Source organism: Prenolepis imparis, unplaced genomic scaffold (assembly GCF_030444845.1).
Source record: "Prenolepis imparis isolate NDT839.2.m4 unplaced genomic scaffold, iyPreImpa1.0 SCAF_9, whole genome shotgun sequence".
Classification (NCBI taxonomy): domain Eukaryota; kingdom Metazoa; phylum Arthropoda; class Insecta; order Hymenoptera; family Formicidae; genus Prenolepis; species Prenolepis imparis.
In genome coordinates this window covers 13,090,584-13,113,028 of record NW_028141167.1, presented here as the reverse complement: position 1 = coordinate 13,113,028, position 22,445 = coordinate 13,090,584, and the positions used below count along the sequence as shown (strand labels likewise).

At 37.2% G+C, this 22,445-nt stretch overlaps 1 protein-coding gene across 2 annotated transcripts in view; it reads right to left on the bottom strand.

Moving 5' to 3' along the window:
• The window catches only part of LOC145940923 (uncharacterized), a 204,571-nt gene that overhangs the window by 104,695 nt on the left and 77,431 nt on the right, over positions 1-22,445 (bottom strand). The window contains exon 1 of one of the 2 annotated variants that reach the window (XM_083046579.1): positions 4,230-5,158. The exons of the other annotated variant lie outside the window; for it this stretch is intronic. Coding sequence (XP_082902705.1) covers positions 4,230-4,269 — 40 coding nt within the window. The 5' untranslated portion in view covers positions 4,270-5,158. Of the gene's footprint in view, positions 1-4,229; positions 5,159-22,445 lie in introns of those variants that run through there. 2 annotated transcript variants of the gene reach the window in all.

Sequence of the window (22,445 nt, the reverse complement as noted above, 5' to 3'; positions counted from 1 at the left end):
AATAATTATATATATTTTATTACAATTACATTAATTATTTATAATAGTGTAATTATTATAATATAATTATAATATTTACTTAAATAATTTTATTTAAATAAAACTATATATTATTTTTCTTGATAAATGACAATTTTTATTTTTGCGCAATTTGTTTTAGCTTTTAAATGAATCGCTAAGCAGAAGTGCATTCGTGGCGGCCACAAATTCCTATCGCGCAATCACTTTCAGAATCACGATTATCAGAACTCAGAATTAGATATCAAATTCGATTTCGCGTCACCTAACTAGTTTTTATTCCCTCATTAACATATAAATTTGACGTCGTGCGTCAAGTCTTCCGTTTTCGAGCGCGACAATTTTTCCCATCTACCGAAATTGCTGTGAAAACTATTATTAGACGTGAGTAAGAGAAGGGAACTATACCGTTTCCCAAATGTTGATCGAATCAAATATGTAATATGAGGAAAATATTTTATCAGTCTCAAAAACTCGCATCATCAATATCGATATAAAGCGAACCATGTCTTCGATTATATGTCTTATGTATATCGGAGTATAAATCTGACGATTGAAAAGCGTTAATAGCGCGAAAGGATCGTCTAATTACATCATTACCATCGATCTCAGAAAAGTCGCACACTCTCGCGAGGTCGTGAAAACGTTTTCCTATACGAGGAAGATTTAGTGGACGATAAAGAGAAAAACGGGGGGGGATAAAGCCTAACCCTCCTCTTTCCGACAAAAATCGCTCGACGTAGCCCCGGAAAGGGCCATCGTCCCGCGCCGGCAGGGTAACTGCCTCTAGTACCGGCACCTAATCAAGCAATAACTATTTGTCAGTTCCCTGGGCAACCTAAATCCAAGCTAATTCGACATCCGTGTCGGACACAGATTCGCTATCGGGTATCTCTTTCTATCTGGACGACAGCATATTCGCATTAGCCTGCCCCGCAACCCACGCTCGATCGACTCTCTCGACCACCGTCAGCAATCTCCCTCCCCCCCTCCCCCTCCTCGGCCCTCCTTCCCTTCGCCACCATCATGATTCTCATTCACTCCGGACGTCCCTCGATCGGCCACGCAACGTCTCTCTCTCTCTCTTTTTCTCTCTCGCACTCTAAGTACGCCATATACTCGCGCGCGCGTCACACCATAGGACGAGATCTCGACACGATTAGGGCGGTACTCAATTCGACGTTTCGTCGATTCGGTCCTTTCTTTCTCCTCCGCCTTTACGCCCCGAATCCGCAACTCGAGTGAGTTTTTCCTCGATAAGCGCGGGGCAACCCTTCTTCCCGTTTGCGAGCGAGGCGAGCCCCGGGATTTTCTGATGCGGACGAGCAACGGAGAACGGGAGAAAATGGCTTTCGATTCCGGGGACGGGTTCACTTTGTTAATGTGACAAATCGAGACGTCGACTCTTCGTAGGGGGAGGGGGAGGATCCACGAGATTTCCAAGAAGAGATCCGCGTATAAACGTTGAACGAGCGAGGGGGCTTGTTTTTTTTTTTTTTACGACAGTCTTCGCGGAAATATACGGGATAATAGATACTCGGGGTAAGAATGCCGAGAAATGCGGACGTTTTTGAAAAGCCGCGATCCATAAGATGCGATTAGAGATGGTTGCCAGAGAAATTTGCATTTATTTCGCGTTGACCGCGTGTAAGTCAAATATTCATTCGGACTGAAAATGGATCCGATCGCCAGTCCGGAGCCGGGACCGAAAGATCTCGTCGTTAGTTATTCCTGCTTGAATATGCGCGAATAAGATCTCGGGAGAGGAGGAATCATTTGTCACCATGTCGCGCGCGACGTCTCTTTATAGACATTCCATGAATTATTATGCAACGTTAAAGCTTCCGTGAAGCTCTTATTAATAATAATCAATTATATTTATATTTATAATTATCGATAATATTTGTCATGGCTGCGATTTATTAATAATAGTAATATCTGTCTGAAAAACACGCAGTTGGTACACAGAGAGAATTTTCTCTTAGAATTTATCCTGAAAATCATGGTAATCGTGAGAAAATATGGCATGGAAAGAATTTTATGAGAATTTCTCTGATTAATATTTATCACAACAAAAATAATAATATCTATATTATAATAAAATATAAAATATGTTTGATTAATTTTACTATGCAGTTTAGTAAAATTAATCAAACATATATTTTATATTTTATTGTGATAGATATTATTATTTTTATTGTGATAAATATTAATCAGAGAAATTCTCATATTGTCCCACGATTGCCATGATTTTCAGGGTAAATTCTAAGAGAAAATTCTCTCAGTGTACTCATGCATTGAAGAGTGACCATTGATATTTTTATAAATTCGCGGGAAAAAAACGTCAGGGAAAATTATATAATATTAACTTCATTATTACTAATAATAATCGCAGCAATAATAAGAAAGTTAAATCGTTATTTCGCCTGAAACACAAGGTAAGATTACCCCCCGATCTTTCAAAACCTATTTCTAAAGTTGGAAAATTTAATTTAGAAGAATAATCTTGAGGAAAAAGCGCGTATCTGGAATATAAATCGCGCTCGAATGTATAAATACCGACTTGTGCTACCTACGTATATGTATACGTATATATACGATGGATATCCCGGGTGGGTTCAATTAAGCCCCTATTACATTTTTACACGGGCCCGCATTAAAGCTCGCACAGCTGGTCGCGCGCGAAGTCGGATATTATTTATCGGTTGACTTACGCCGAGCTCATTTGCCGGACAAAAGGGCCCGGGGAGGCCAAGCACGGTCCATGATTGGTCCGTATCCCGATGAGCCTGATCCGCGATTGGACGAGGTCGCGCTCACTCTGTCTCGCGAAACGGTCGGATACCGTCGGCACGACGAGAGATGATAGAATATCTTATTAGTCGGACAATGGGCAATCAGAGACGCCATACAGCCTCTCTGTTAGCGGTCCAAGTCCGTACGTCTGTCTGTCTGTCCTACATGCAACCCGTGGGCACCCAAGGCCGCCGGGCCTCACCGGCTCTCGGGATTCATCGCTCGATTCGCAAGAGTACTCGCGAGTTCTTCCTCGCCTTCCTTATATATACAATCTTTATGGAGTCTCGTGTATATAAATTAAAGGTTCGAGATAAAGAGTAGGTATCGAGGAAATTTCTCATACTTGGGGATTAGATTGGGAAGCAACGTGTTGACCTTTTGTCAATGAACCGGATATTTGAGTACTCGAGAGAAAATATAAAGAGCCTTTTTCGGGAAAAATATATTTCTTAAAAAATATAACGCGCAAGGATGTTCGATGCCTAGAAATTGCTATAAAAAAATTGTCGCGGTTTTTTGGTACCTGGGTACCAACGCATTAAAATTACGCATTGACAGAAGAGTTAACGCGAGGGGTGTCTCACTCATCAAGAATTTGTACATGTATTACAAATTAGCGAGAATTCTAAGTAATTCCATGTAATGCGAAGGAATGCGTGAATAATATATTAATTCTTTTTTTTTTTTTAATAAAATACAATTTTTAAATATTAGTATTGTTTAATTTAATAAAGAAAAATGTAATTAAAATTATGAGATATTGTAAATCATATAGTACCAATGTATTATTTTGCAAAAAGTTTTTAATTAATATTTTTAAAGAATTAATATTGCAAATATTTAGTTGGAATAAATTAAAATATTATAATATAATTAAAATATAATAAAGTTACACGTTTCCAGTTATAAATTTAAAAAAATGTCTTATTTTAAACTTCGTAATTAAAAAATTCAGAAATTTTAAAAAATCAACTTAAAAAACCATTTTTAATAAAAATTTCTTTTATATAAACTTGTACACGCAAAATACAAATAAAATTAGATTAGATCTGAACAAATTTAATATGAAATATTAATGATTTCACACATAAATTATAATATTTAATAAAATATATATTTAAAAAACGTCATAACAATATCATTTTTACTTTTTAAGACGTTTTAATCTTGTCTTGTTATTATTGTTTTATGTTTGTAAATCAATGCGAAGTAATGTGTAATTCCAGAAAACATGTACATATTGCGACAGTGAGACATCTCTCGAGTTAACGTTGTAGTTTTATAGATTCACGGCAAAAGAGGCGTCATTCAGGAAAAATGATACATGTAATATTTACTCTCTGTGGTATCTCATATCGCTTGTCATGTACCTGATTATAATTCGCGCAAGAAAAGCAAGTGAATTCACTCACCAAATTGCTTTATCCAACTTTCCCACTCATCCACCTCCATTGATATTTCCTCTCTCTCTCTTTCTCAGGCAGCTTCCTTCTCCTCCGTTGAAAAAGAACGAATCCACACAGAAATCACAATATTCCACACAATACTCTGCTTATCAATCACAATTGTTCACTCTCACTAATTAATGCACTAATTACTCATTTTTATCCGCAATTTATTCGGCACTCCCGACCGGTCAGATTCGCACTTGCGACGAGAAGCGAGACCGATATTTATTCTCGATACACTTCGCGTCGTTACGATCGATAGTCTCGATCGATCGCGGGGCAGCGAAAGGAGCACGGGAAGACGACGTGACGTCACGATCATGGCGGAGGAAAAAGCCGCCCTTTCTAGATTCTTCCGATATTGTGAGACAAGATTATTGTCCCCGTTAATGCGTCAGGGCCATCACTGTCCCGATATTTCGAGTCCTCCGTTGCATCCGCGACGTCAGATGTCGAAATAATGACCAAATTTTACCCCGAGACGCGACACGCACGCACGAACAAGTTTCACCGGACGGACAAAGAGACGCGAACGGACTCATCATCCGTGATGACGAACAGACGCGAAAGACGCGACCGATCGCGTCTAATTGATGTCGCGCGTGACCGGCAAGTTCCACGATCAACGAATTCGACTATCGTTTCACTCCCCGACGTATAAATATATACATATTGTCGGAAATGTGGAACGACACGAAGCTCCGACATTGATACGTGAAGAGACCCGACGCGAGACTACCGTGAAATAAGGCGAACACAGATGTCGTCACGCGTAATCGCGATTAGTCTACCGAATTATTTACCGTACAGATGACGCGACATAAACATAAACACTGTCGATAATAGTCGCGTGCTCGTCTTGACACCGCGAGTGCGCGGAAGGGTCCGAGAGTCATCGACCAATCAGGACGCAGAGATTTTTGCGAGAAGGACGGAGACATTTGCTGACCTTTTCTAATGCCGTAGATTTTCTAATGGACATAGATTTACCCCTCTCTGCTTTTTTCCGATGAGAAGAAAGAGAATGATAAGGAGAAAGGCCGGTATTCATAATCCGTTCTTATTTCAAGACCGTCTTAAGTAATGTCTTAAGATGCAAATACGGCTCTGTGATTGGTTAATCACATCTTAAGATTGTACTTAAGACAGTCTTAAATATAAGAACCGACTATGAATACCGGCCAAAGACACTTTTATGTGATTGGCTGTTCGTATCTCCTACACATTTAGAAAGAGAGAGAGAGAGAGATAATCCGCTAAATATCGCTCTCTCTTTTATCGCATTGTTCATGTCTGGCTCGTTTAGGAACAGTTTCAAAGAATTTAAGAATTTATTAATATTATTCAATTTATTAATTTATTCAAATTTAAGAATTGTCAACCGCAAGGCTTAAAACTTAATCTTTATCCATAGACATTCTATTCTATACTTATTGTTAGTAATAATATTATTGAAAAGTATCTCAAAAATTTTTTTATTATTAAATTCTTTACTTTTTATTTTATACTACACTTTTCTTCTTTATTATGACAAGAATAAATTAGGAATGACGACTTAAGACAGTTTTTCAAGTTTTGTTTGACAATTGTTAATGACAAATTTAATTGGCCGATTAAATTAATCTGATCCTTTAGAAACATTCTAGTGTCTTTCACATCTATGCTTGTATTACGATCGCTTTTCTCGAATTGCAAAAGACGCGATAAAAATGTATTAAAAAATATTCGATAATATTGCAATAATAATAAACTCTCTATAGCTGTTATCGCGACTTAAAATCCGCAGGCTTAAGCTTGACTCTCAATTAATTCGCAGAACGACCAACGTGAAAAATTCTAACGATGCACCCTCTAACGATGAATTTTGTTATTGGTCAGTTGGTCAACTTGCTTCTTGTTGCATGAAGACAACTAACGGTTGAGTTTGAACCGCGAAGAAGACGCATAGCGTTACTTGCATCGTCTCGGAGGACACTTGATACCCGGAGTAACGTCGCGCGGGCGAGGTACGTATCGGTATTACGACGAAGTAGCTCGGAATCGGGGGCGAGAGAGACTAGGCGCGACATCGGGCGTCGTGACGCGACCTTGCGCCAATGAGCATCGAATATCTTTTTGCGCTACCTTTGTCGACCGACGCCATTAGTCATTAGCTGTCCCGCGAGCCTCGAGTAACGTCGCGATCTCGTTCCGGGCCGAATTCCTATCTTCGCGTCGAGAGCGATTCGTGTCGGAGACGTCGAGGCGATATCGGAGCAGACGAGTATCCTGGTGTACCTGATTCGCGCGATCGATCGTCATCTTGCCATATTCGCGACGCGACAACCCGCTACATATATATTTCGTGTTTCGGCAAGTATCGCGAGTGTTATTACGGAGGTAGAATCATCGTCGCCGAGAGATACGCCAAGTTCCTCTCTGCTGGAAACATTCGAAACAGTCGGCAATCGCGGAGTAAATAATCGGGAGTCGCGAATAAATCGCGATCGTCATATTGGCGTATTAATAATTCTGCAAAATGGCCGGTAGCCATTTGATCGGGGACACGAAGGACAAGGATTTCTTCCTCTCTCCTGATTGGCCGAGACGAACAACTATAGCGTCCTCGTATCTTGTTGCCAACTTCAACATTTTTTGTCTCAATGCCCCATCACGCCGCGGCGCGTCGCGAGTACGAAAACAGTGTTGGCAGGCTTGAATCAACGGACGACCGCGCTGGATCTTCGAGTGGGTCTTCGTGTGCGCGAAAATAAGTATCGGACATCGGATAAAGCGACCGGCGAACGCGTATCGCGTTAATTACGCGCGCGTGACGTAAGAACGCATCGCGAGTGAGCGAGCTGTCAACGCGGAAGTATCATTTTTTCGGAACTCGTCGGTGATGGCGAAGTATGTCGGGAGTATCGCATGAAGTGATACACATACACGGGCGATCGACTGCGCGACATGGATCCGTTTCGATATGCATTAATTACGCGCGTGTGACCTAAGAACGCATCGCGAGAGAGCGAGCTGTCATTTTTTCGGAATTCGCCGGTGATGGCGAAGTATCGGGAGTATCGCATGAAGTGATACACATACACGGGCGATCGATGACGCGACATGGCTCCGTTTCGATCATTAATTCCTCCCTGGTCCGCAGTGCGTCGCGAGCGTGACCGATCGCGAGTGTCGAATTTAATGGACGACGCCGGTTGACCGTCAAGATGTCGCGAAGTGTCGCTAAACAGCGAGTGCAATGAGTGTGAATGATCGCATGCGATCGATTAATTCCCATAATCAATATAGTGTAATAAGTGAAGTGTCTGAAAAAGAAAAGTGCCATATTTGGATTACATCGATGGAACCTGGATTTAACCTGTCATCTTCACGCGGCGATGGATCCTCGATCTCCGGAGTATCTTCACCGCATCTCCGGTGAGTCAAAGAAAATGGTAATATCTCGACTATTATTCGAAAAATGTGAGTCGGCGATCGAACAGCTGATTATGACAGATAGGAAGTTTGCCATAGTACGATTATCCTGTCGCGGCGTGTGAAGCCGCGATAAAGTCGCGATAAAACGGCGACCCTTCGCCGGAGTTAAGATCGAACTAACCCCAAATTCTCCAAGTTCGGGGAACACAAGCTACTCCGGGCGATTTTCGGCGACTAAGTCTCTTGCAATCTGATCCCGCCGCGCGATCGGAAGAAGGAAAAAAAAAACGCGTAACTCACGCGGAAAAGCCGGGAATCCTCGTCGACGTTCGATCGCGATAAAGAGATATCGGCTATCTCTCTCTTCGTCGAGCGGAGAGGATCTCCGCTCCAACTTGATCGCGAATCGATCTCGGTGGTTTTTTTTTTCAGAGGGGGGAATAAAGCGACGAATAGAGAACCGATCATCGTAAAATCGGCGGAATAGGGACGATTTACTACTCGCGCGAGTTGAGGAATCCTTCCAAGTTCAGAGGGCAGCACCCTTACTGCGCGTTAACTCTCCCCTGCTGCGTACGAGACGTGCGATGATACGCACTGGTTGACGAATGGATATTCGGCGTGTCCGCAGAGAACGATCCTTCTCTCCCCTCCGCATACTTGATCCGTCAAATGCGATAATTTGCCTCTTTTTTTTTTTTTTTCCTGACGAGTAAAATAGGCTATCTCTTAAATGGTGTGTTTGAAGCTGGCGACTCACATTCACTCTTAAATGTATTACGTTATCATAAATATTGAAGCAACATTCAACAATTACATTGAAATATTTCTTTATATAAATATTCCAATTCTTATATAAATATTTAATCTAATATTCTATATAAATATTTCAAGCAAAATACTTGATTGATTACTCGTTTCTGAATAATATAATATATAATATTTATTATATATTACATATATATATAAATATTACTATTAATATATATATATATATTAAATAATAATATATATTATTTATATGAGCACGTGCGCGATAGGATCCTTATTTTATTTATCAACGCATTTGATTTCGTTTGATACGATAATCTACGGCACTTTTCTCACGAGAAAATGGGTTATCTCTTAAATATATTACGTTATCGTAAATATTGAAGCAACATTCATTAATTACACTGTCCGAAATATTTAAACGCGTTCTAAGCAAAATGCTTGACAGATTGCTCCATTCTGAATAATATAATATACATTATATATAAATTATTTATATGATACATAATATAACATATATGAGCACACGCTTGATAGGATGGGCTATCTCTTAAATATGTATATTACGTTATCGTAAATATTGAAGTAACATTCAATAATTACACTGCCTGAAATATTCAATCGTATTCTAAGCAAAATGCTTAACAGATTGCTCCGTTCTGAATAATATAATATATGTATACATGTTTTATTTTATGCGATCTGAATAATAATAGAAATCTAAATAATAAAAGCGATAGGACACTTTTGTTCTTTAACGTCACATTTTAATTTCGTCTGATGATACAACAATTATAAGATATCTATCGAAATCAAAAGAACGCTCTTGGGCGTCTCTCTACACTGAGAGAATTTTCTCTTAGAATTTACCCTAAAAATTATGGTAATCGTAGGACAATATGGTATGGAAAGAATTTTATGAGAATTTCTCTGATTAATATTTATCACAATAAAAATAATATCCATTACAATAAAATATAAAATGTTTGATTAATTTTACTATGCAGTTTAATAAAATTAATCAAACGTGTTTTATATTTTATTGTGATAGATATTATTATTTTTATAGAATAAATATTAATGAGAGAAATTCTCATAAAATTCTTTTCATACCATATATTGTCTCACGATTACCATGATTTTCAGGATAAATTCTACGAGAAAATTCTCTCTGTGTATATTATAATAATGATAATGATAACGGGAAATAATTGCCGCGAGGTTTGGTGCGATTTCGATGTATGCACTACCATTAAGTAGGATTATTATCTTTCGGCTTATTGGACATCAATTAGGCTAATGTATTACTTTATTACGCGATCATATCATGGCCGCCATCACGGCGATAAACTGCGCGCGAGCAAAGATTTCTCTCGATTTTACGATTCGCATTCGCGCCTCTATATGCAGCCGATCAGCTGATGAGTAAGTGACGCGGACGTTTACCGGTGAGAAATGCATTTAGTTGATATAAATCTGTAACAGAGGTAGATGTAATCCGCGGCGCGCGAACAACAATCAAAGAGCCTCGCGTGATATGACGCAGTATATAAAAATAATGCGCCCGCGCGATCAAGATCAAATATGTACGATACGCTTCCCTTATAAGCTTTAATCGAATTAATAAATCATCTCTCTTCTCTCTTTCTCTCTCTCTCCGGCCGATTCGCCGTCTGATATTTTTATTTCGCACGATTTCTCGCCGCCGAAAGTGCGAGAGGATTTTGATACGTTTGACGTTTGTCAAAATTATCGTCGTTTTTCGAGCGATAATCGCGTTCTGCGACGCGTGTCGCAAATGCAAATCTCCAAATTGCATTAACGCGACTGGTATCCCGCGTGTTATCGATATCACCGCGCTTGCATCGATTATTTCGGAATAAATACTCGAACGAACGCGAGAGAAGCCATCACCTTGAAACTCTTCGCGAACGGGACTCTTTGTAAAAATTTCGGCACATATAACTGTAAGATTTTCGATTTCCTCGTTATCCTTACGCGATTCTTACTCCGCGACTTTATATCGAGTCCTCCTCCTCTCTCTCTCTCTCTCTCTCTCTCTCTCTCTTTCTCTCCCCTTTTCCTCCCATTTCCCCTACAACCGTAGGACCGCTGCGCCAGCCCCATTCATTAACGTAACACGATTTATCAATTAGCGTAAAAGGCAGCGATAGATAGTCGTTCTGATATGTTGCCTCATTCCACCTCTGTGATCCTCCCCTCCTCCTCCTCCTCCTCCTCTTTCCTTCCCCCCCCGAACACGACTATTCCCCCCTTTTTTCTCACGTGTAACTTTCTTCTCCCTTCTCTCTCTGTAATTTCTCCTTTCTCTCTTTCTTATTTTATTCCTTTATCGCTATTTATTTATTTATTAATTTTTTTGGAATATTTTGTCCTATTTAATACTGTTTGATTTTATTATTATTAAGCTGCGCGAAATGGGAAGAAAATTGAGATGTCGCGGTGCAATGATTATAACGGATATTCATACAATTTCTATTGATAATTCTATGTTCAAATTATATTCGAGCTAGTCTCATGTAACCTCGGTTTGAATTATAGTTGTTTTAAGTATCTCTCGGGAATGTTGATGCGAAGGGACGGTTGTTATTATATAATTTGGTAGCTGCGTAATAGCACATAGACACATAATAACATAATTAATCTTAGTGTTTGTATCATCAATTCTATACAATTTCTCGCTCTCCCTCTCTCTCTCTTTTTCTTTCTATCTCGATGTACATTAAAGTTAGATCAAACTATAGGATATCAAAATCTTTCGTAAAATTATTGGATTAAAATCATTGATAAAATTAGAAACATGAGAACAAAATAACACACCGGGTATTAAATTAATAATATGTGATAATTTTTTAAACTCAATTAATATTTTTGACAGTCATCAGCTGATTTCTGTCAAAAAATATTAATCGCAGATAAGGCATTATAACATATTATTCACAACATATTACTATTTTACATTTAATAACTTATTATTATTTTAAAATTTAATTAACGCTTTATTAATATTTTTTGACAGAAATCAGCTGATTAAAACGTTAATTAAATTTGTTAATTAAATTTTAAAATAATAGTAGGTATGTAATAAAAATTATAAAATAATAATATGTTTTAAATAAAATGTTATAGTACTTTAAACTAGATTAATATTTTTTGACAGAAATCAGCTGATAACTGTCAAAAAATATTATTCGAGTTTAAATGGCAGAAGAGAAGACGATTGCACAAAAAAAACGGAGGTGCTTTAAAGATAACGAAAAATTGGTTTAGCAATTTATCGAAAATATCCTTTTCTTCAACTTCTTTCTCTTTCTCCTTCATTATATATTTTTTTAAATATAAAATTTATATTTTTATATTTTTTTCACATGCTATTATACATGTGCATGATATACATCTGCGCCTGCCATATTAAACTTTGGTCAGGCAAATCTCCTTTGTCCCTTTTCTCTTTCCTTTCTTTCTCCCGTTAACGCGTCCATCTCCTCTCGGCCACTTCCGGCGGATGATCGCAAGCCGCAAAGAATGCAGCCTGGGAGTCTTGTTGATGGTCCCAAACCGTCGGTGCGCAGCGAGGCACGAAACTGTTATTGAAAAAGAAATTAATTCCTCGACGATCTCGTGAATATCGTATACTACCTCGTACTTCCGCTCGAAAATTTCGATCGAAAAAAATCGCAGATTTTTATTCGTCCTGGAAACATTCCTGCGCGTTTCAACGCTTTTAACTAAAAAAATGGTTTTAAAAGTCTAGAATTATACTTTTCTCCGTAAACCATCCGAGGGGTGTCTCACTGTCGCAATACGTGTACATTTTTTCTGGAATTACACATTATTTTGCATTGATTTACAAGCATAAAACAATAATAATCCAGATAAGATTAAAACGTCTTAAAAAGTAAAAATAATGTTATAAAGTTTTTTTAAATATATATTTCATTAAATATTATATGTATAATTTATGAAATCATTAATATTTCATATTTAATTTGTTCAAATCTAATCTAATTTTATTTGTATTTTGTGTGTTTAAGTTCATATAAAAGAAATTTTTATTAAAAATAGTTTTTTAAGTTAATTTTTAAAAATTTCTGAATTTTTTATTCACGTAGTTTAAAACAAGACATTTTTTAAAATTTATAATTGGGAATGCGTAGCTTTTTGTTATATCTTAATTATAATATAATATTTGAATTTAGGTGTTCCAACTAAATATTTGCAATATTAATTTTAAAAAAAATATTAACTTTAAATTTTTTGCATAATACATTGGTACTATATGATTTACAATATCTCAAATTAATTTTTCTTAACATTTCTTTTTATAATCATTCTAATTACATTTTTCTTATTAAATTAAACAGTACTAATGTTTAAATATTGTATTTTATTTAAAAAAAGAATTAATATAATTACACGCATTCCGTCGGATTTTTTATTAGAATTATACGGCGCATTACATGGAATTACTTAGAATTCTCGGTAACTCGCAATACACGTACACATTTTTTATGAGTGAGACACCCCTCGGTACCATCATTTTTTTCGAGTATATCAATTTTTTTTATATACTCTGTCCTTGTCTGCAAAGAGAGTATATACATAGGGATATAAATGTTCAAAGGAAGAGAGCGGCACGCGACGCGGAAGTCGATCCAACGCAAAAGTTTTCCTTTCCGGGGGGAGGGGGGGGAAGAGGGGGTCGGCGCGGAATGGTGGTGGCCATCGGAATGTCGTTTTACCAGTACACGCTGTCGCATCGCGAGGCTTCGAAAATCCCCGAGATAAAGTTAGGGCTCAAGCCGGGCAAATGCGAGTTTGAAATGTTGCCGCCGGACGTGCGTGCGCGGGATCTCTCTCTATGCCTTCGGCATAATACTCTGCTTGGCCGAACAACTTTATGCGAATTTCGGGAAAAATTAAAAGAGAATTTCCGCCGTTAGGCACAGAGGACACACAGCAGCCGCGGCGTATACGTGCGGACAATACCGAATCGTGGGGAGGAAGGGGGAAGCCGGCGACCCTTTTTGTTTCACAAAGCGTGGATTGCCATTTATATTGTACTCTTTATTCAAAATCGAATCTCGATCGAGCCGCGAGCAAGCATCTATTTTATATATTATATTATATATATTACATTATATACATTATTTATATTTTTATATATATAATTATGTATTAATTATATTTATATATTTTATATATAATATTATATATATAAAATATGTGTGTGTGAAAAACATAACTATATAAAATATATAATATAATATATATAAATTTCGCAGAGATATTCGAATTCGCGATTGATCCAATCGACAGTCTCCTTAGTCGTTTCAATTAACTCGAATCATGTAATCCGCGGTGCACTCGCGGCGCGCATTCACGCGAGCGATTCGCATTCTGCAGGAATGCGAATAGCAGGGGCGTGTCGACGATTTGCGAGAAGGATCGAAAGAACGGCGAGAGAAAGAGACAGCCGAATGATCGCGGAGCGAGAGAAATTGGCGAGGGAGAGAGAGGGTCGCGGGCGGGGGGTGGGGGAGAGAGAGAGAGAGATTCTCTTCCTGGGCCGGTACTTATAGTGCCTGGTAATGAAGGTGTTATTAAATAGATTGAGATTAATTGCGTGATTAGTGCTTTATGTGTAATTGGATAGCGAGCTGAGCAGAGAATCGCCGAGAAGGAATTAAATTGGTGTTCGTGTACGTGTTTATATCCTGAATCTCTTCTTCTTCTCTTTCCTTCTTTCTTTGTCCCTTTTCTTTATTGGTCTTATTCTTATATGGTACGCCCGCGATCCTCGGGACGCGAGATCCATCGCTTTATTTCCTCTTCTCCGCGTATTGTATATAATAAAAATAATATTCATTGAAATTATCAAATCGAGGGATTTCTTTTCATTTTTTTTCTCTCGATAAATATAACATATTATTCTCTCGCGAGTAAAATTAAAATTTAATTTATACTAAAGAGGAAAAAAAATGGCTTCCTCAAAGGATTAATTTCCAAGATCGTTGTCATCGGACGATATCTATTATAGAGGAGAGAAAACGCGCGAGAGGCAGGTCGCGAGACAAGATTGGAGGAAAAAAAAAAAAGTAGATGGCCTTCAAGACGAAAGCGCCGCGGCGTTTGAGAGGGAGGGAGGGAGGGAGGGTTTCTTCTTGGCCCTATTAAAAAGCCCGTTTCCTCCTCCGTTTCTAAAAGCCTCTTATGGCACTCGAGGCAACTGCGAAAGCACTTGAAAGCTCCTGAAAAGCCCGACAACACTTCCCTGGTTGAGTGCCGCGTCCCGCTAGGAGGCCGCCGCCGCGACTTCGCACCCTGTCAGCGAGATACCCTCCGTTCTTCGTGTGTTGCAATATCGGCTTCTATCCTATGTATTAAACATCGAATGCCGACTTCTCGCGCGAACCTTGAGTCCGGTCGCGACGCGACACATTCGAGCCGCGGAAATCCTTTTTTTTTTATTTCCGATTAAAACAGATTTCCGCGTAATATTTTCGCGTCCGACAACATTCCCTGGTCATAAATCTAAACATAAACGTGATTATAGCTATCGATTTATACACAGAGAGAATTTTCTTTTAGAATTTACCCTGAAAATCGTAATCGTAAAAGTGAGATAATATGGTGAATTTTATGAGAATTTCTCTGATTAATATTTATCACAAGGAAAATAATAATATCCATCAAATATAAAATATAAAATATGTTTGATTAATTTTACTATGCAGTTTAGTAAAATTAATCAAACATGTTTTATATTTTATTGTGATAGATATTAATCAGAGAAATTCTCATAAAATTCTTCTCATACCGTATTGTCCACGATTACCATGATTTTCAGGGTAAATTCTAAGAAAAAATTCTCTCAGTATATATTGTAAAATGATAAGTGATACTAGAATGCGTCTCGAAAATTTTTCATTTTTTAAATTTATTCTTTATAAAAGAAAACAAACTATTTTATATACCATATTCAGGATGTATACTTTTGTGGAAAAACTTTGTCCAGCATGACATTTAGTGAAAATGTGCCGTGCTAATGATTTTCCGTTCTAATGATAGTTTTCAAGAGTTTTATAAGAGTTTTACACATTAGAATTAATTCTAAAAAGAGTTTCAGTTATTAACTATTTTTTAAACAATTTTCAACAATTATCTCTAGCACGACACTTAGTGAAACTGTGTCGTACTGATCGTTTTCGACAGTTCTATAAGAGTTCTATACTTAAGAAGTCCTGATTAAAAAATATATTTTATTAATTCTTAGTAAAATTATATTTTAGTAAAATTGTGTTCTGCATGTTTGATTATTTTTGTAGTGTTTGATAAAAGACAGGAAGCACGTAGATAAAATAAAGTACGTGCAAGTCCTGTCTGAAAAATACATTGTATTATTTTTTTTATATCAGTATAGTAATATGTATTTTCTGTATCTTATAACATTTTTTGACGTTTCATGAAAGACAGACTGTGAAAACACGTAGATAGACTGAAAGAGTTCTGTTTAAGAAATATATTTTATTAATTTTTAACAATATATACTGAGAGAAATTATGTTTTAGTAAAATTGTGTTCTGCATGTTTGATTATTATTATTTTTTTTTTTTTGTAGTGTTTGATGAAAGACAGGAAGCACGTAGATAAAATAAAGTACGTGCAAGTCCTGTCTGAAAAATACATTGTATTATTTTTTTTATATCAGTATAGTAATATGTATTTTCTGTATCTTATAACATTTTTTGACGTTTCATGAAAGACAGACTGTGAAAACACGTAGATAGACTGAAAGAGTTCTGTTTAAGAAATATATTTTATTAATTTTTAACAATATATACTGAGAGAAATTATGTTTTAGTAAAATTGTGTTCTGCATGTTTGATTATTATTATTTTTTTTTTTTTGTAGTGTTTGATGAAAGACAGGAAGCACGTAGATAAAATAAAGTACGTGCAAGTCCTGTCTGAAAAATACATTGTATTATTTTTTTTATATCAGTATAGTAATATGTATTTTCTGTATCTTATAACATTTTTTGACGTTTCATGAAAGACAGACTGTGAAAACACGTAGATAGACTGAAAGAGTTCTGTTTAAGAAATATATTTTATTAATTTTTAACAATATATACTGAGAGAAATTATGTTTTAGTAAAATTGTGTTCTGCATGTTTGATTATTATTATTATTTTTTTTTTTTTGTAGTGTTTGATGAAAGACAGGAAGCACGTAGATAAAATAAAGCACGTGCAAGTCCTGTCTGAAAAATATATTTTGTATTATTTTTTTATTAGTAGTAATATTGTTTTCTATATTTTATAATATTTTTTAACGTTTCACACAGACTGAAAACATGTAGATAGATTAAAGGTAGTTCTATGAAGAAATATATTTTGTTAATTTTTAGTCAAATTGTGTTTTAGTAAAATTATGTTCTGCATTTGTTTGTTTTTATTTTTGTAGTGTTTTTTTTTATGGAAGACAGGAAGCGCATAAATCAAATCAAATCAAATCCTGTTTAAAAAAGAACTAAGAATTCTTATATAACTGTCGAAAATAATGATTAAAACTGTCGAAAATCATCAGCACGCCACAGTCTCATCAAATGTCGTGCTGGAAGTAATTATTGAAAATTGTTTAAAAAATAGTTAATGATCGAAACTCTTTTTAGAATTAATTCTAATACATGTAATTCTTGAACTCTTGAAAACTATTATTAGAACTACGGAAAATCATCAGCATGACACATTTTCACTAAATTCATGAGCTAAGCGTGGATATTAAAAATCGTTTAAAAATTATTAATTGGTGGAATCCAAAATTGCATACATGTACTAAACTCGAATAGAACTCGTTTTTTAATATAAGGAATTTTTTAATATAAGGAACCTTTTTTAATTTTTATCAGAAACTGTAAAACTATAAAAAGTGTTATTATAAAAGTCTTAGTATTTTTTTGAAATTCGTAGAATATCGTGCCAAGTTCACAGACACATCTTATATAAGTTTCATAGAAAATTGCTCAATCTTTTAATTGATAATAAACCAAAATATACCTGGAAGATCAGGGAATTCTCAGGGGATTTTCTTTTTTTACAAAATTTGAGTAGACATCCTGAATATTGCACACATATTGCAAAATGATAAAAGGGGAATGCGTCTCGAAAAGTTTTCTTAATTTATTCTTAAAAAGAAAGAAAAAAGCAAACGATTTTATTTGGAATTATCGGCGACTAAGTATTATCGATTTAGTTGAAATTGGACATCTGTAGTCGTCGTAGTTCGGTATTTACCGCGAGTCTCTCCTCAGGGTCGCCTGCGCGAGGAAGTCGGACGATATTCTAATGTATTGTAATAAGGTTTGCAGGGAAAAGCCGTTCGCGCGAGAACCCATTGGCCCATTTTCATTTAAGACGCCTAGCGATTGGTCGTAGACCCGTAGAAGAAACACTGCATTATGTATGTTCCCGTTATCTCCGCTCGAGAGAGCGCTTCGACACACGGATTACCAACACTTTCCGTCTCTCTCTCTCTCTCTTCTGTCCTTCCTCCGCATCTTTCGATTCGTACAGTTTTACTCTGTCCGTGTCCGTTAAAAAAATTTTGTTCTTTTAATTTCTGTTTGATATCGAAAGCATTTTGAGATCTGTCATCAGAGTTTAATAAAAATTAATTGCGGGATTTGTTTTAAATATGCGCAAAGTCGATCAAAGATAAATTTAACTCTTGTAGAATCGTATAATCAAAGATCGTAATTTAAAGATTTTCGTTAGTGTTAAATTTACAACGTATAGCGTCTCCGGAAGCCGATCCAGCGCGTCCGGGACGCAACTAAATGAAACAATTCCCGGAATTCTTCTTGACTTGGCTGGCCATAGTAGGACGAGGGTTGGTTAATTTCTGGAGAGGTCGGAGACGATGGTGTTGGAGGCTCGCTTAATCTGGCGCAGTTTAGACAATTTAGCGCGGTTACCCGGTTAGCGTCAAACATAACCTCGCCACTTGGCCGGGTGTAAAGAATGGCGGCTGTAATGTCGGTCCACGCTCCACGTCGCTTAGGGGAAGCGAAAGAGGAAGAGACGGGGTTGCGAAGCGTGAGCGGGGAAGGGGGAAGGGCGAAAGGGACGGGTGTGTGCTTACCGGTTACCGAAGCAGAAGGGTAAGAGAAGAGGGGCTGCTGCTGCTGGTCCGCGCCGGAATAACCCAGCTCTTTAATTTAAAGCCGCCGGACAGTAATTAAAATAACCACCCCCGACACACATACTCCCCCAAGCGGTGCCCAACCTATCCAAGAAAAAACGTTTCTCTCGCCCCCTTCGATTCCGTAGCTCTTTCAATTTCGAGAATTTTCGTCACAGTTGTTTTGCAATGTTAAATAGGGATTAACTTGTACTCTTGAAATATTTACTCAATTATTTCGTAATTGTCAATATAAATTTTGTGAATTTTTACACTATCGTATAGCTTCAGCTTCTTTTGAAAATCAATATCGATATACGCAAATATATATACATATAAAGTCATATTAAATTATAGATAATCTGTTTTAAATGAGTGTCATATTTTCAATTTCAAATTTTCAGGCCACGCGTGACACGCGTGAAAGGAATAATTTTTAACACAATACTTTGTAATTGAAACTATACTAATGCGTACACAGTTGAAAAATTTGTGTTAAATTTAACAAATATCACCTGTCCCAAACGGTCCACAGAAATTTTTGTGTTAATTTAACATAATACGGATATGTTAAATGGTGACACGAATATTGTGTTAATATTTTAACATAAAATAAATGCAAACTTCAAATAAACTTAAAATAAATTTTGTGTAAAATTAACATAGTTTTAATGTAAAAATTAACTAAAAAAATTGTTAATTTTACATTTTATCACCCCCACTTATATTATAAAGTAAAATTAACATTTTTTTCTGTAAATTTTAACAGATAAATCTTGTCACTAATAATACGGAACATATTTATTGTGTAAAATTAAAAATAGATATACATTGTGTTATTTTTACACTTTTTTTTAGTTGTTTTAATAATTTAACATTTGAGTCCAATTAACATAACAGCAATATGTTAAATTAACACATGAATGTGTTAAATATTTAACACAAAAATTTTAACGGGGACCGTTTTTAACAAGAAAACAAATTTTCAAACTGTGTATTCGAATCAGATTTGAGCACCTTCTTGTTCGCGATTATAACGAGAGAGGCTATAAAGTCACGGCGAAAGCATTGCAAAAAGATAAATTTAATTTTGTCCGTCATGTCTAAATTTTTTTCATCACAGAAGTAGTCTTTTTTTATTCAATTATTGTGATGTAGCAAAGAAAGAAATAAAAATCTACGCGAATTATATATTGACATTCTAAGGAAAAACTATGCGACATTAGTTGCGTATGATTTAACGTTAATATTGATATTGTTGCGTAAAAATATAGCGATCTTAATAAAATCAGGTAGCCGATATATATCGAGGCCAGTCGAGAATTTCGATCAAGTGTTTCATCAGCGTAGGATCAATGCAATTTTCAAGTTGCTGGACGATGCGGTATCAAATTGCAGGTAATCACGGAAATTAGAAACGCATGTTCCCCGTACCCGAAGCGCGTTTATGATATAACGAACTGGTTTAATAATTCACTTAACTGAATATACTTTTCCATATACTCTCGACCGTTCGAAGCAAAGAAAGTGTTGCAAAAAACGCTATACAAAGTGCGTTGCGAAAAAAGAAATGGGGGGGGGGAGGGATATAAAAATTAAGTCAAAGAAAAGGAGCGCAAACTTAGGACGGCGGGGATGATTTCATTCGCCATAACTGACCGTTCCCCCAGGATTATTATTTTTTCATCAAGACCCGTGTGAGGATGGAAGGAGGGAGGGAGAGAGAAAGAGAGTGAGGGTCCAGACGGACGGGCCACCCCGAGAAATTGCATCTCCAGGGTGGGAAGCCCTCCTTCCTTCCTTCCACGGGTAGCCTTCGCGAAATATATACGAGCCGGCAAATTGAAAACTAGCGATCGGCCCGCCTGAATAAAATATCGTTTAAATTGATCGTAACACCTGGTATATCGACCACCGGTTATATCGACGCCGGGCGCCGGTCACGATTGCAACTTAAATGTGGATCAGCTTACCCTCTTATGATCTGGAATGTGCATCTCGATTCTATTTCTTTTGTGCAAGACAATGACGACCGTGCGACCAATGATTTTATATGTATACAAGATGTTATAGACTTACTAGATCACGTGTTAATGGGAGAGTCCTAAGGAGGTTATTTGGGCATCATAAATCTTTGTCTTTAACTAAGCCTTAAATTAAAATTTTATTAAATTAAATTCGACCTAAAATTAACTGAAAAATATAATATTTTATTCGCACAAGGCTTAATTTGCGAAAAACTCTGAACTATTATATTGATGTCTCGACATTTTCACTGAGGAAAAATCGTTTCCAAATAATCTCAAGAATCTGCCATTAACGAATGATCCAGTAAGTCTGAGACACCCAGTACATAAAAGATATGTGTGTGTATGTGCTTTTATGAATATATCTTTTTTTTTTTATTGAGAGATAAATATAGTCGTCGAGAGGAAAAATCGGTAGCCTCTTTAATTAATACATATGCTTACGTATCTCGAAACAGATCCGATCTAACGAGGAAAAGCCTGACATTTTAGGACGCGCAACGCCAGGTCACATTTAACGAACTCGTGTTGTTCATCGGGTGCGCTCGTGTAGGTATCGTTGCGAAGATAAATAAATTAAGTGGATCTCAACGATAGCACAGCATCCATTTTCGCGACGCGAGCAATAATACAAAATAACGTAAGAGCGAATCGATATACGTATGTGCGGAATATCTCGCAACGCGCAATTGGAATATATATACACTCTCGAGCCCTCGATATATCGTTCGAATTGTTATTTTATTGTCGACATTCCAGCGCAATCAGAGGCGGAAATACTTTAAATGGAACCACTTAGCTTCTTCTATTCATCAGAGATTAATATCGGATTACTATCGGTATTTTCATCGCAGCGGTCTCGCTCTCTCTCTCTCTCTCTCTCTCTCTCTCTTTATTTGTTCGAACGTGATACCGCTACTGTTTTCGTATACACATAGATAAGACGTATATTTCGCTCGTAATAAATTTATTATCATTATATAGACCGAAAGAGTTCGTTGATCTCTCACTTGGGATATATATCCGTCATCGACATATCGCGAGGCGCAAAACTTTGATTCGATGACGAAAAGACGAATTACTTTTGCAACTTCCCCCCTCTTCCGTCGCCTCCCCCCTTTTTTCCACCCGCTCGTCCGCCTCGCAGGCGGTATTCAATTAGCAGAAATGACGAATCGTAATTTCCCGGAACATCGTTCAATTCAATCAGGGTCGGACGAGTCCGGAGAACACGAATTCGTGCTTTCCAATCGGGCTGATTGGCCGGAGCGTCATTGCGATCGATTAGGAGCAGAGAGCGGCGGAGGTGGTTTCGGTGCACACGCGAGAGAGGAGGGTTAGGGGGGCGCTTCGCTCTTTCCCGCGTAATCCCTCGGATTAGTCAATTATGTATAGCATTACATGTCTCCATACATTTGGGCGCCGGACAAGCGAACGCAAACATGAAGAGAGAGAGAGAGAAGGATCCCTGAAGAAGGATCCCGCACGGGTTAGAGGTGATAGAACGTGGCCCCGGAAAGAGGGGGGGGGGAGGTGTGGGGAGAGGGCAGATCCAAATGAAAAAGAGGAGATTCCTTTGTGTTTGGGATTCCTGCGCGGCGTAGGATGCGGATGAGCGGTAGAGGGGGGGAGGGGGAGGGATGCAACTGCAATTTGTACCTCTTACTGTCCGCGGGAAGAATGGGTATTGTCTTGCAGGAGAGAAACGAATTGAGCTTCTATGAAGCCCGGCGTGCGAATGGGAATCGATATTTTTAATT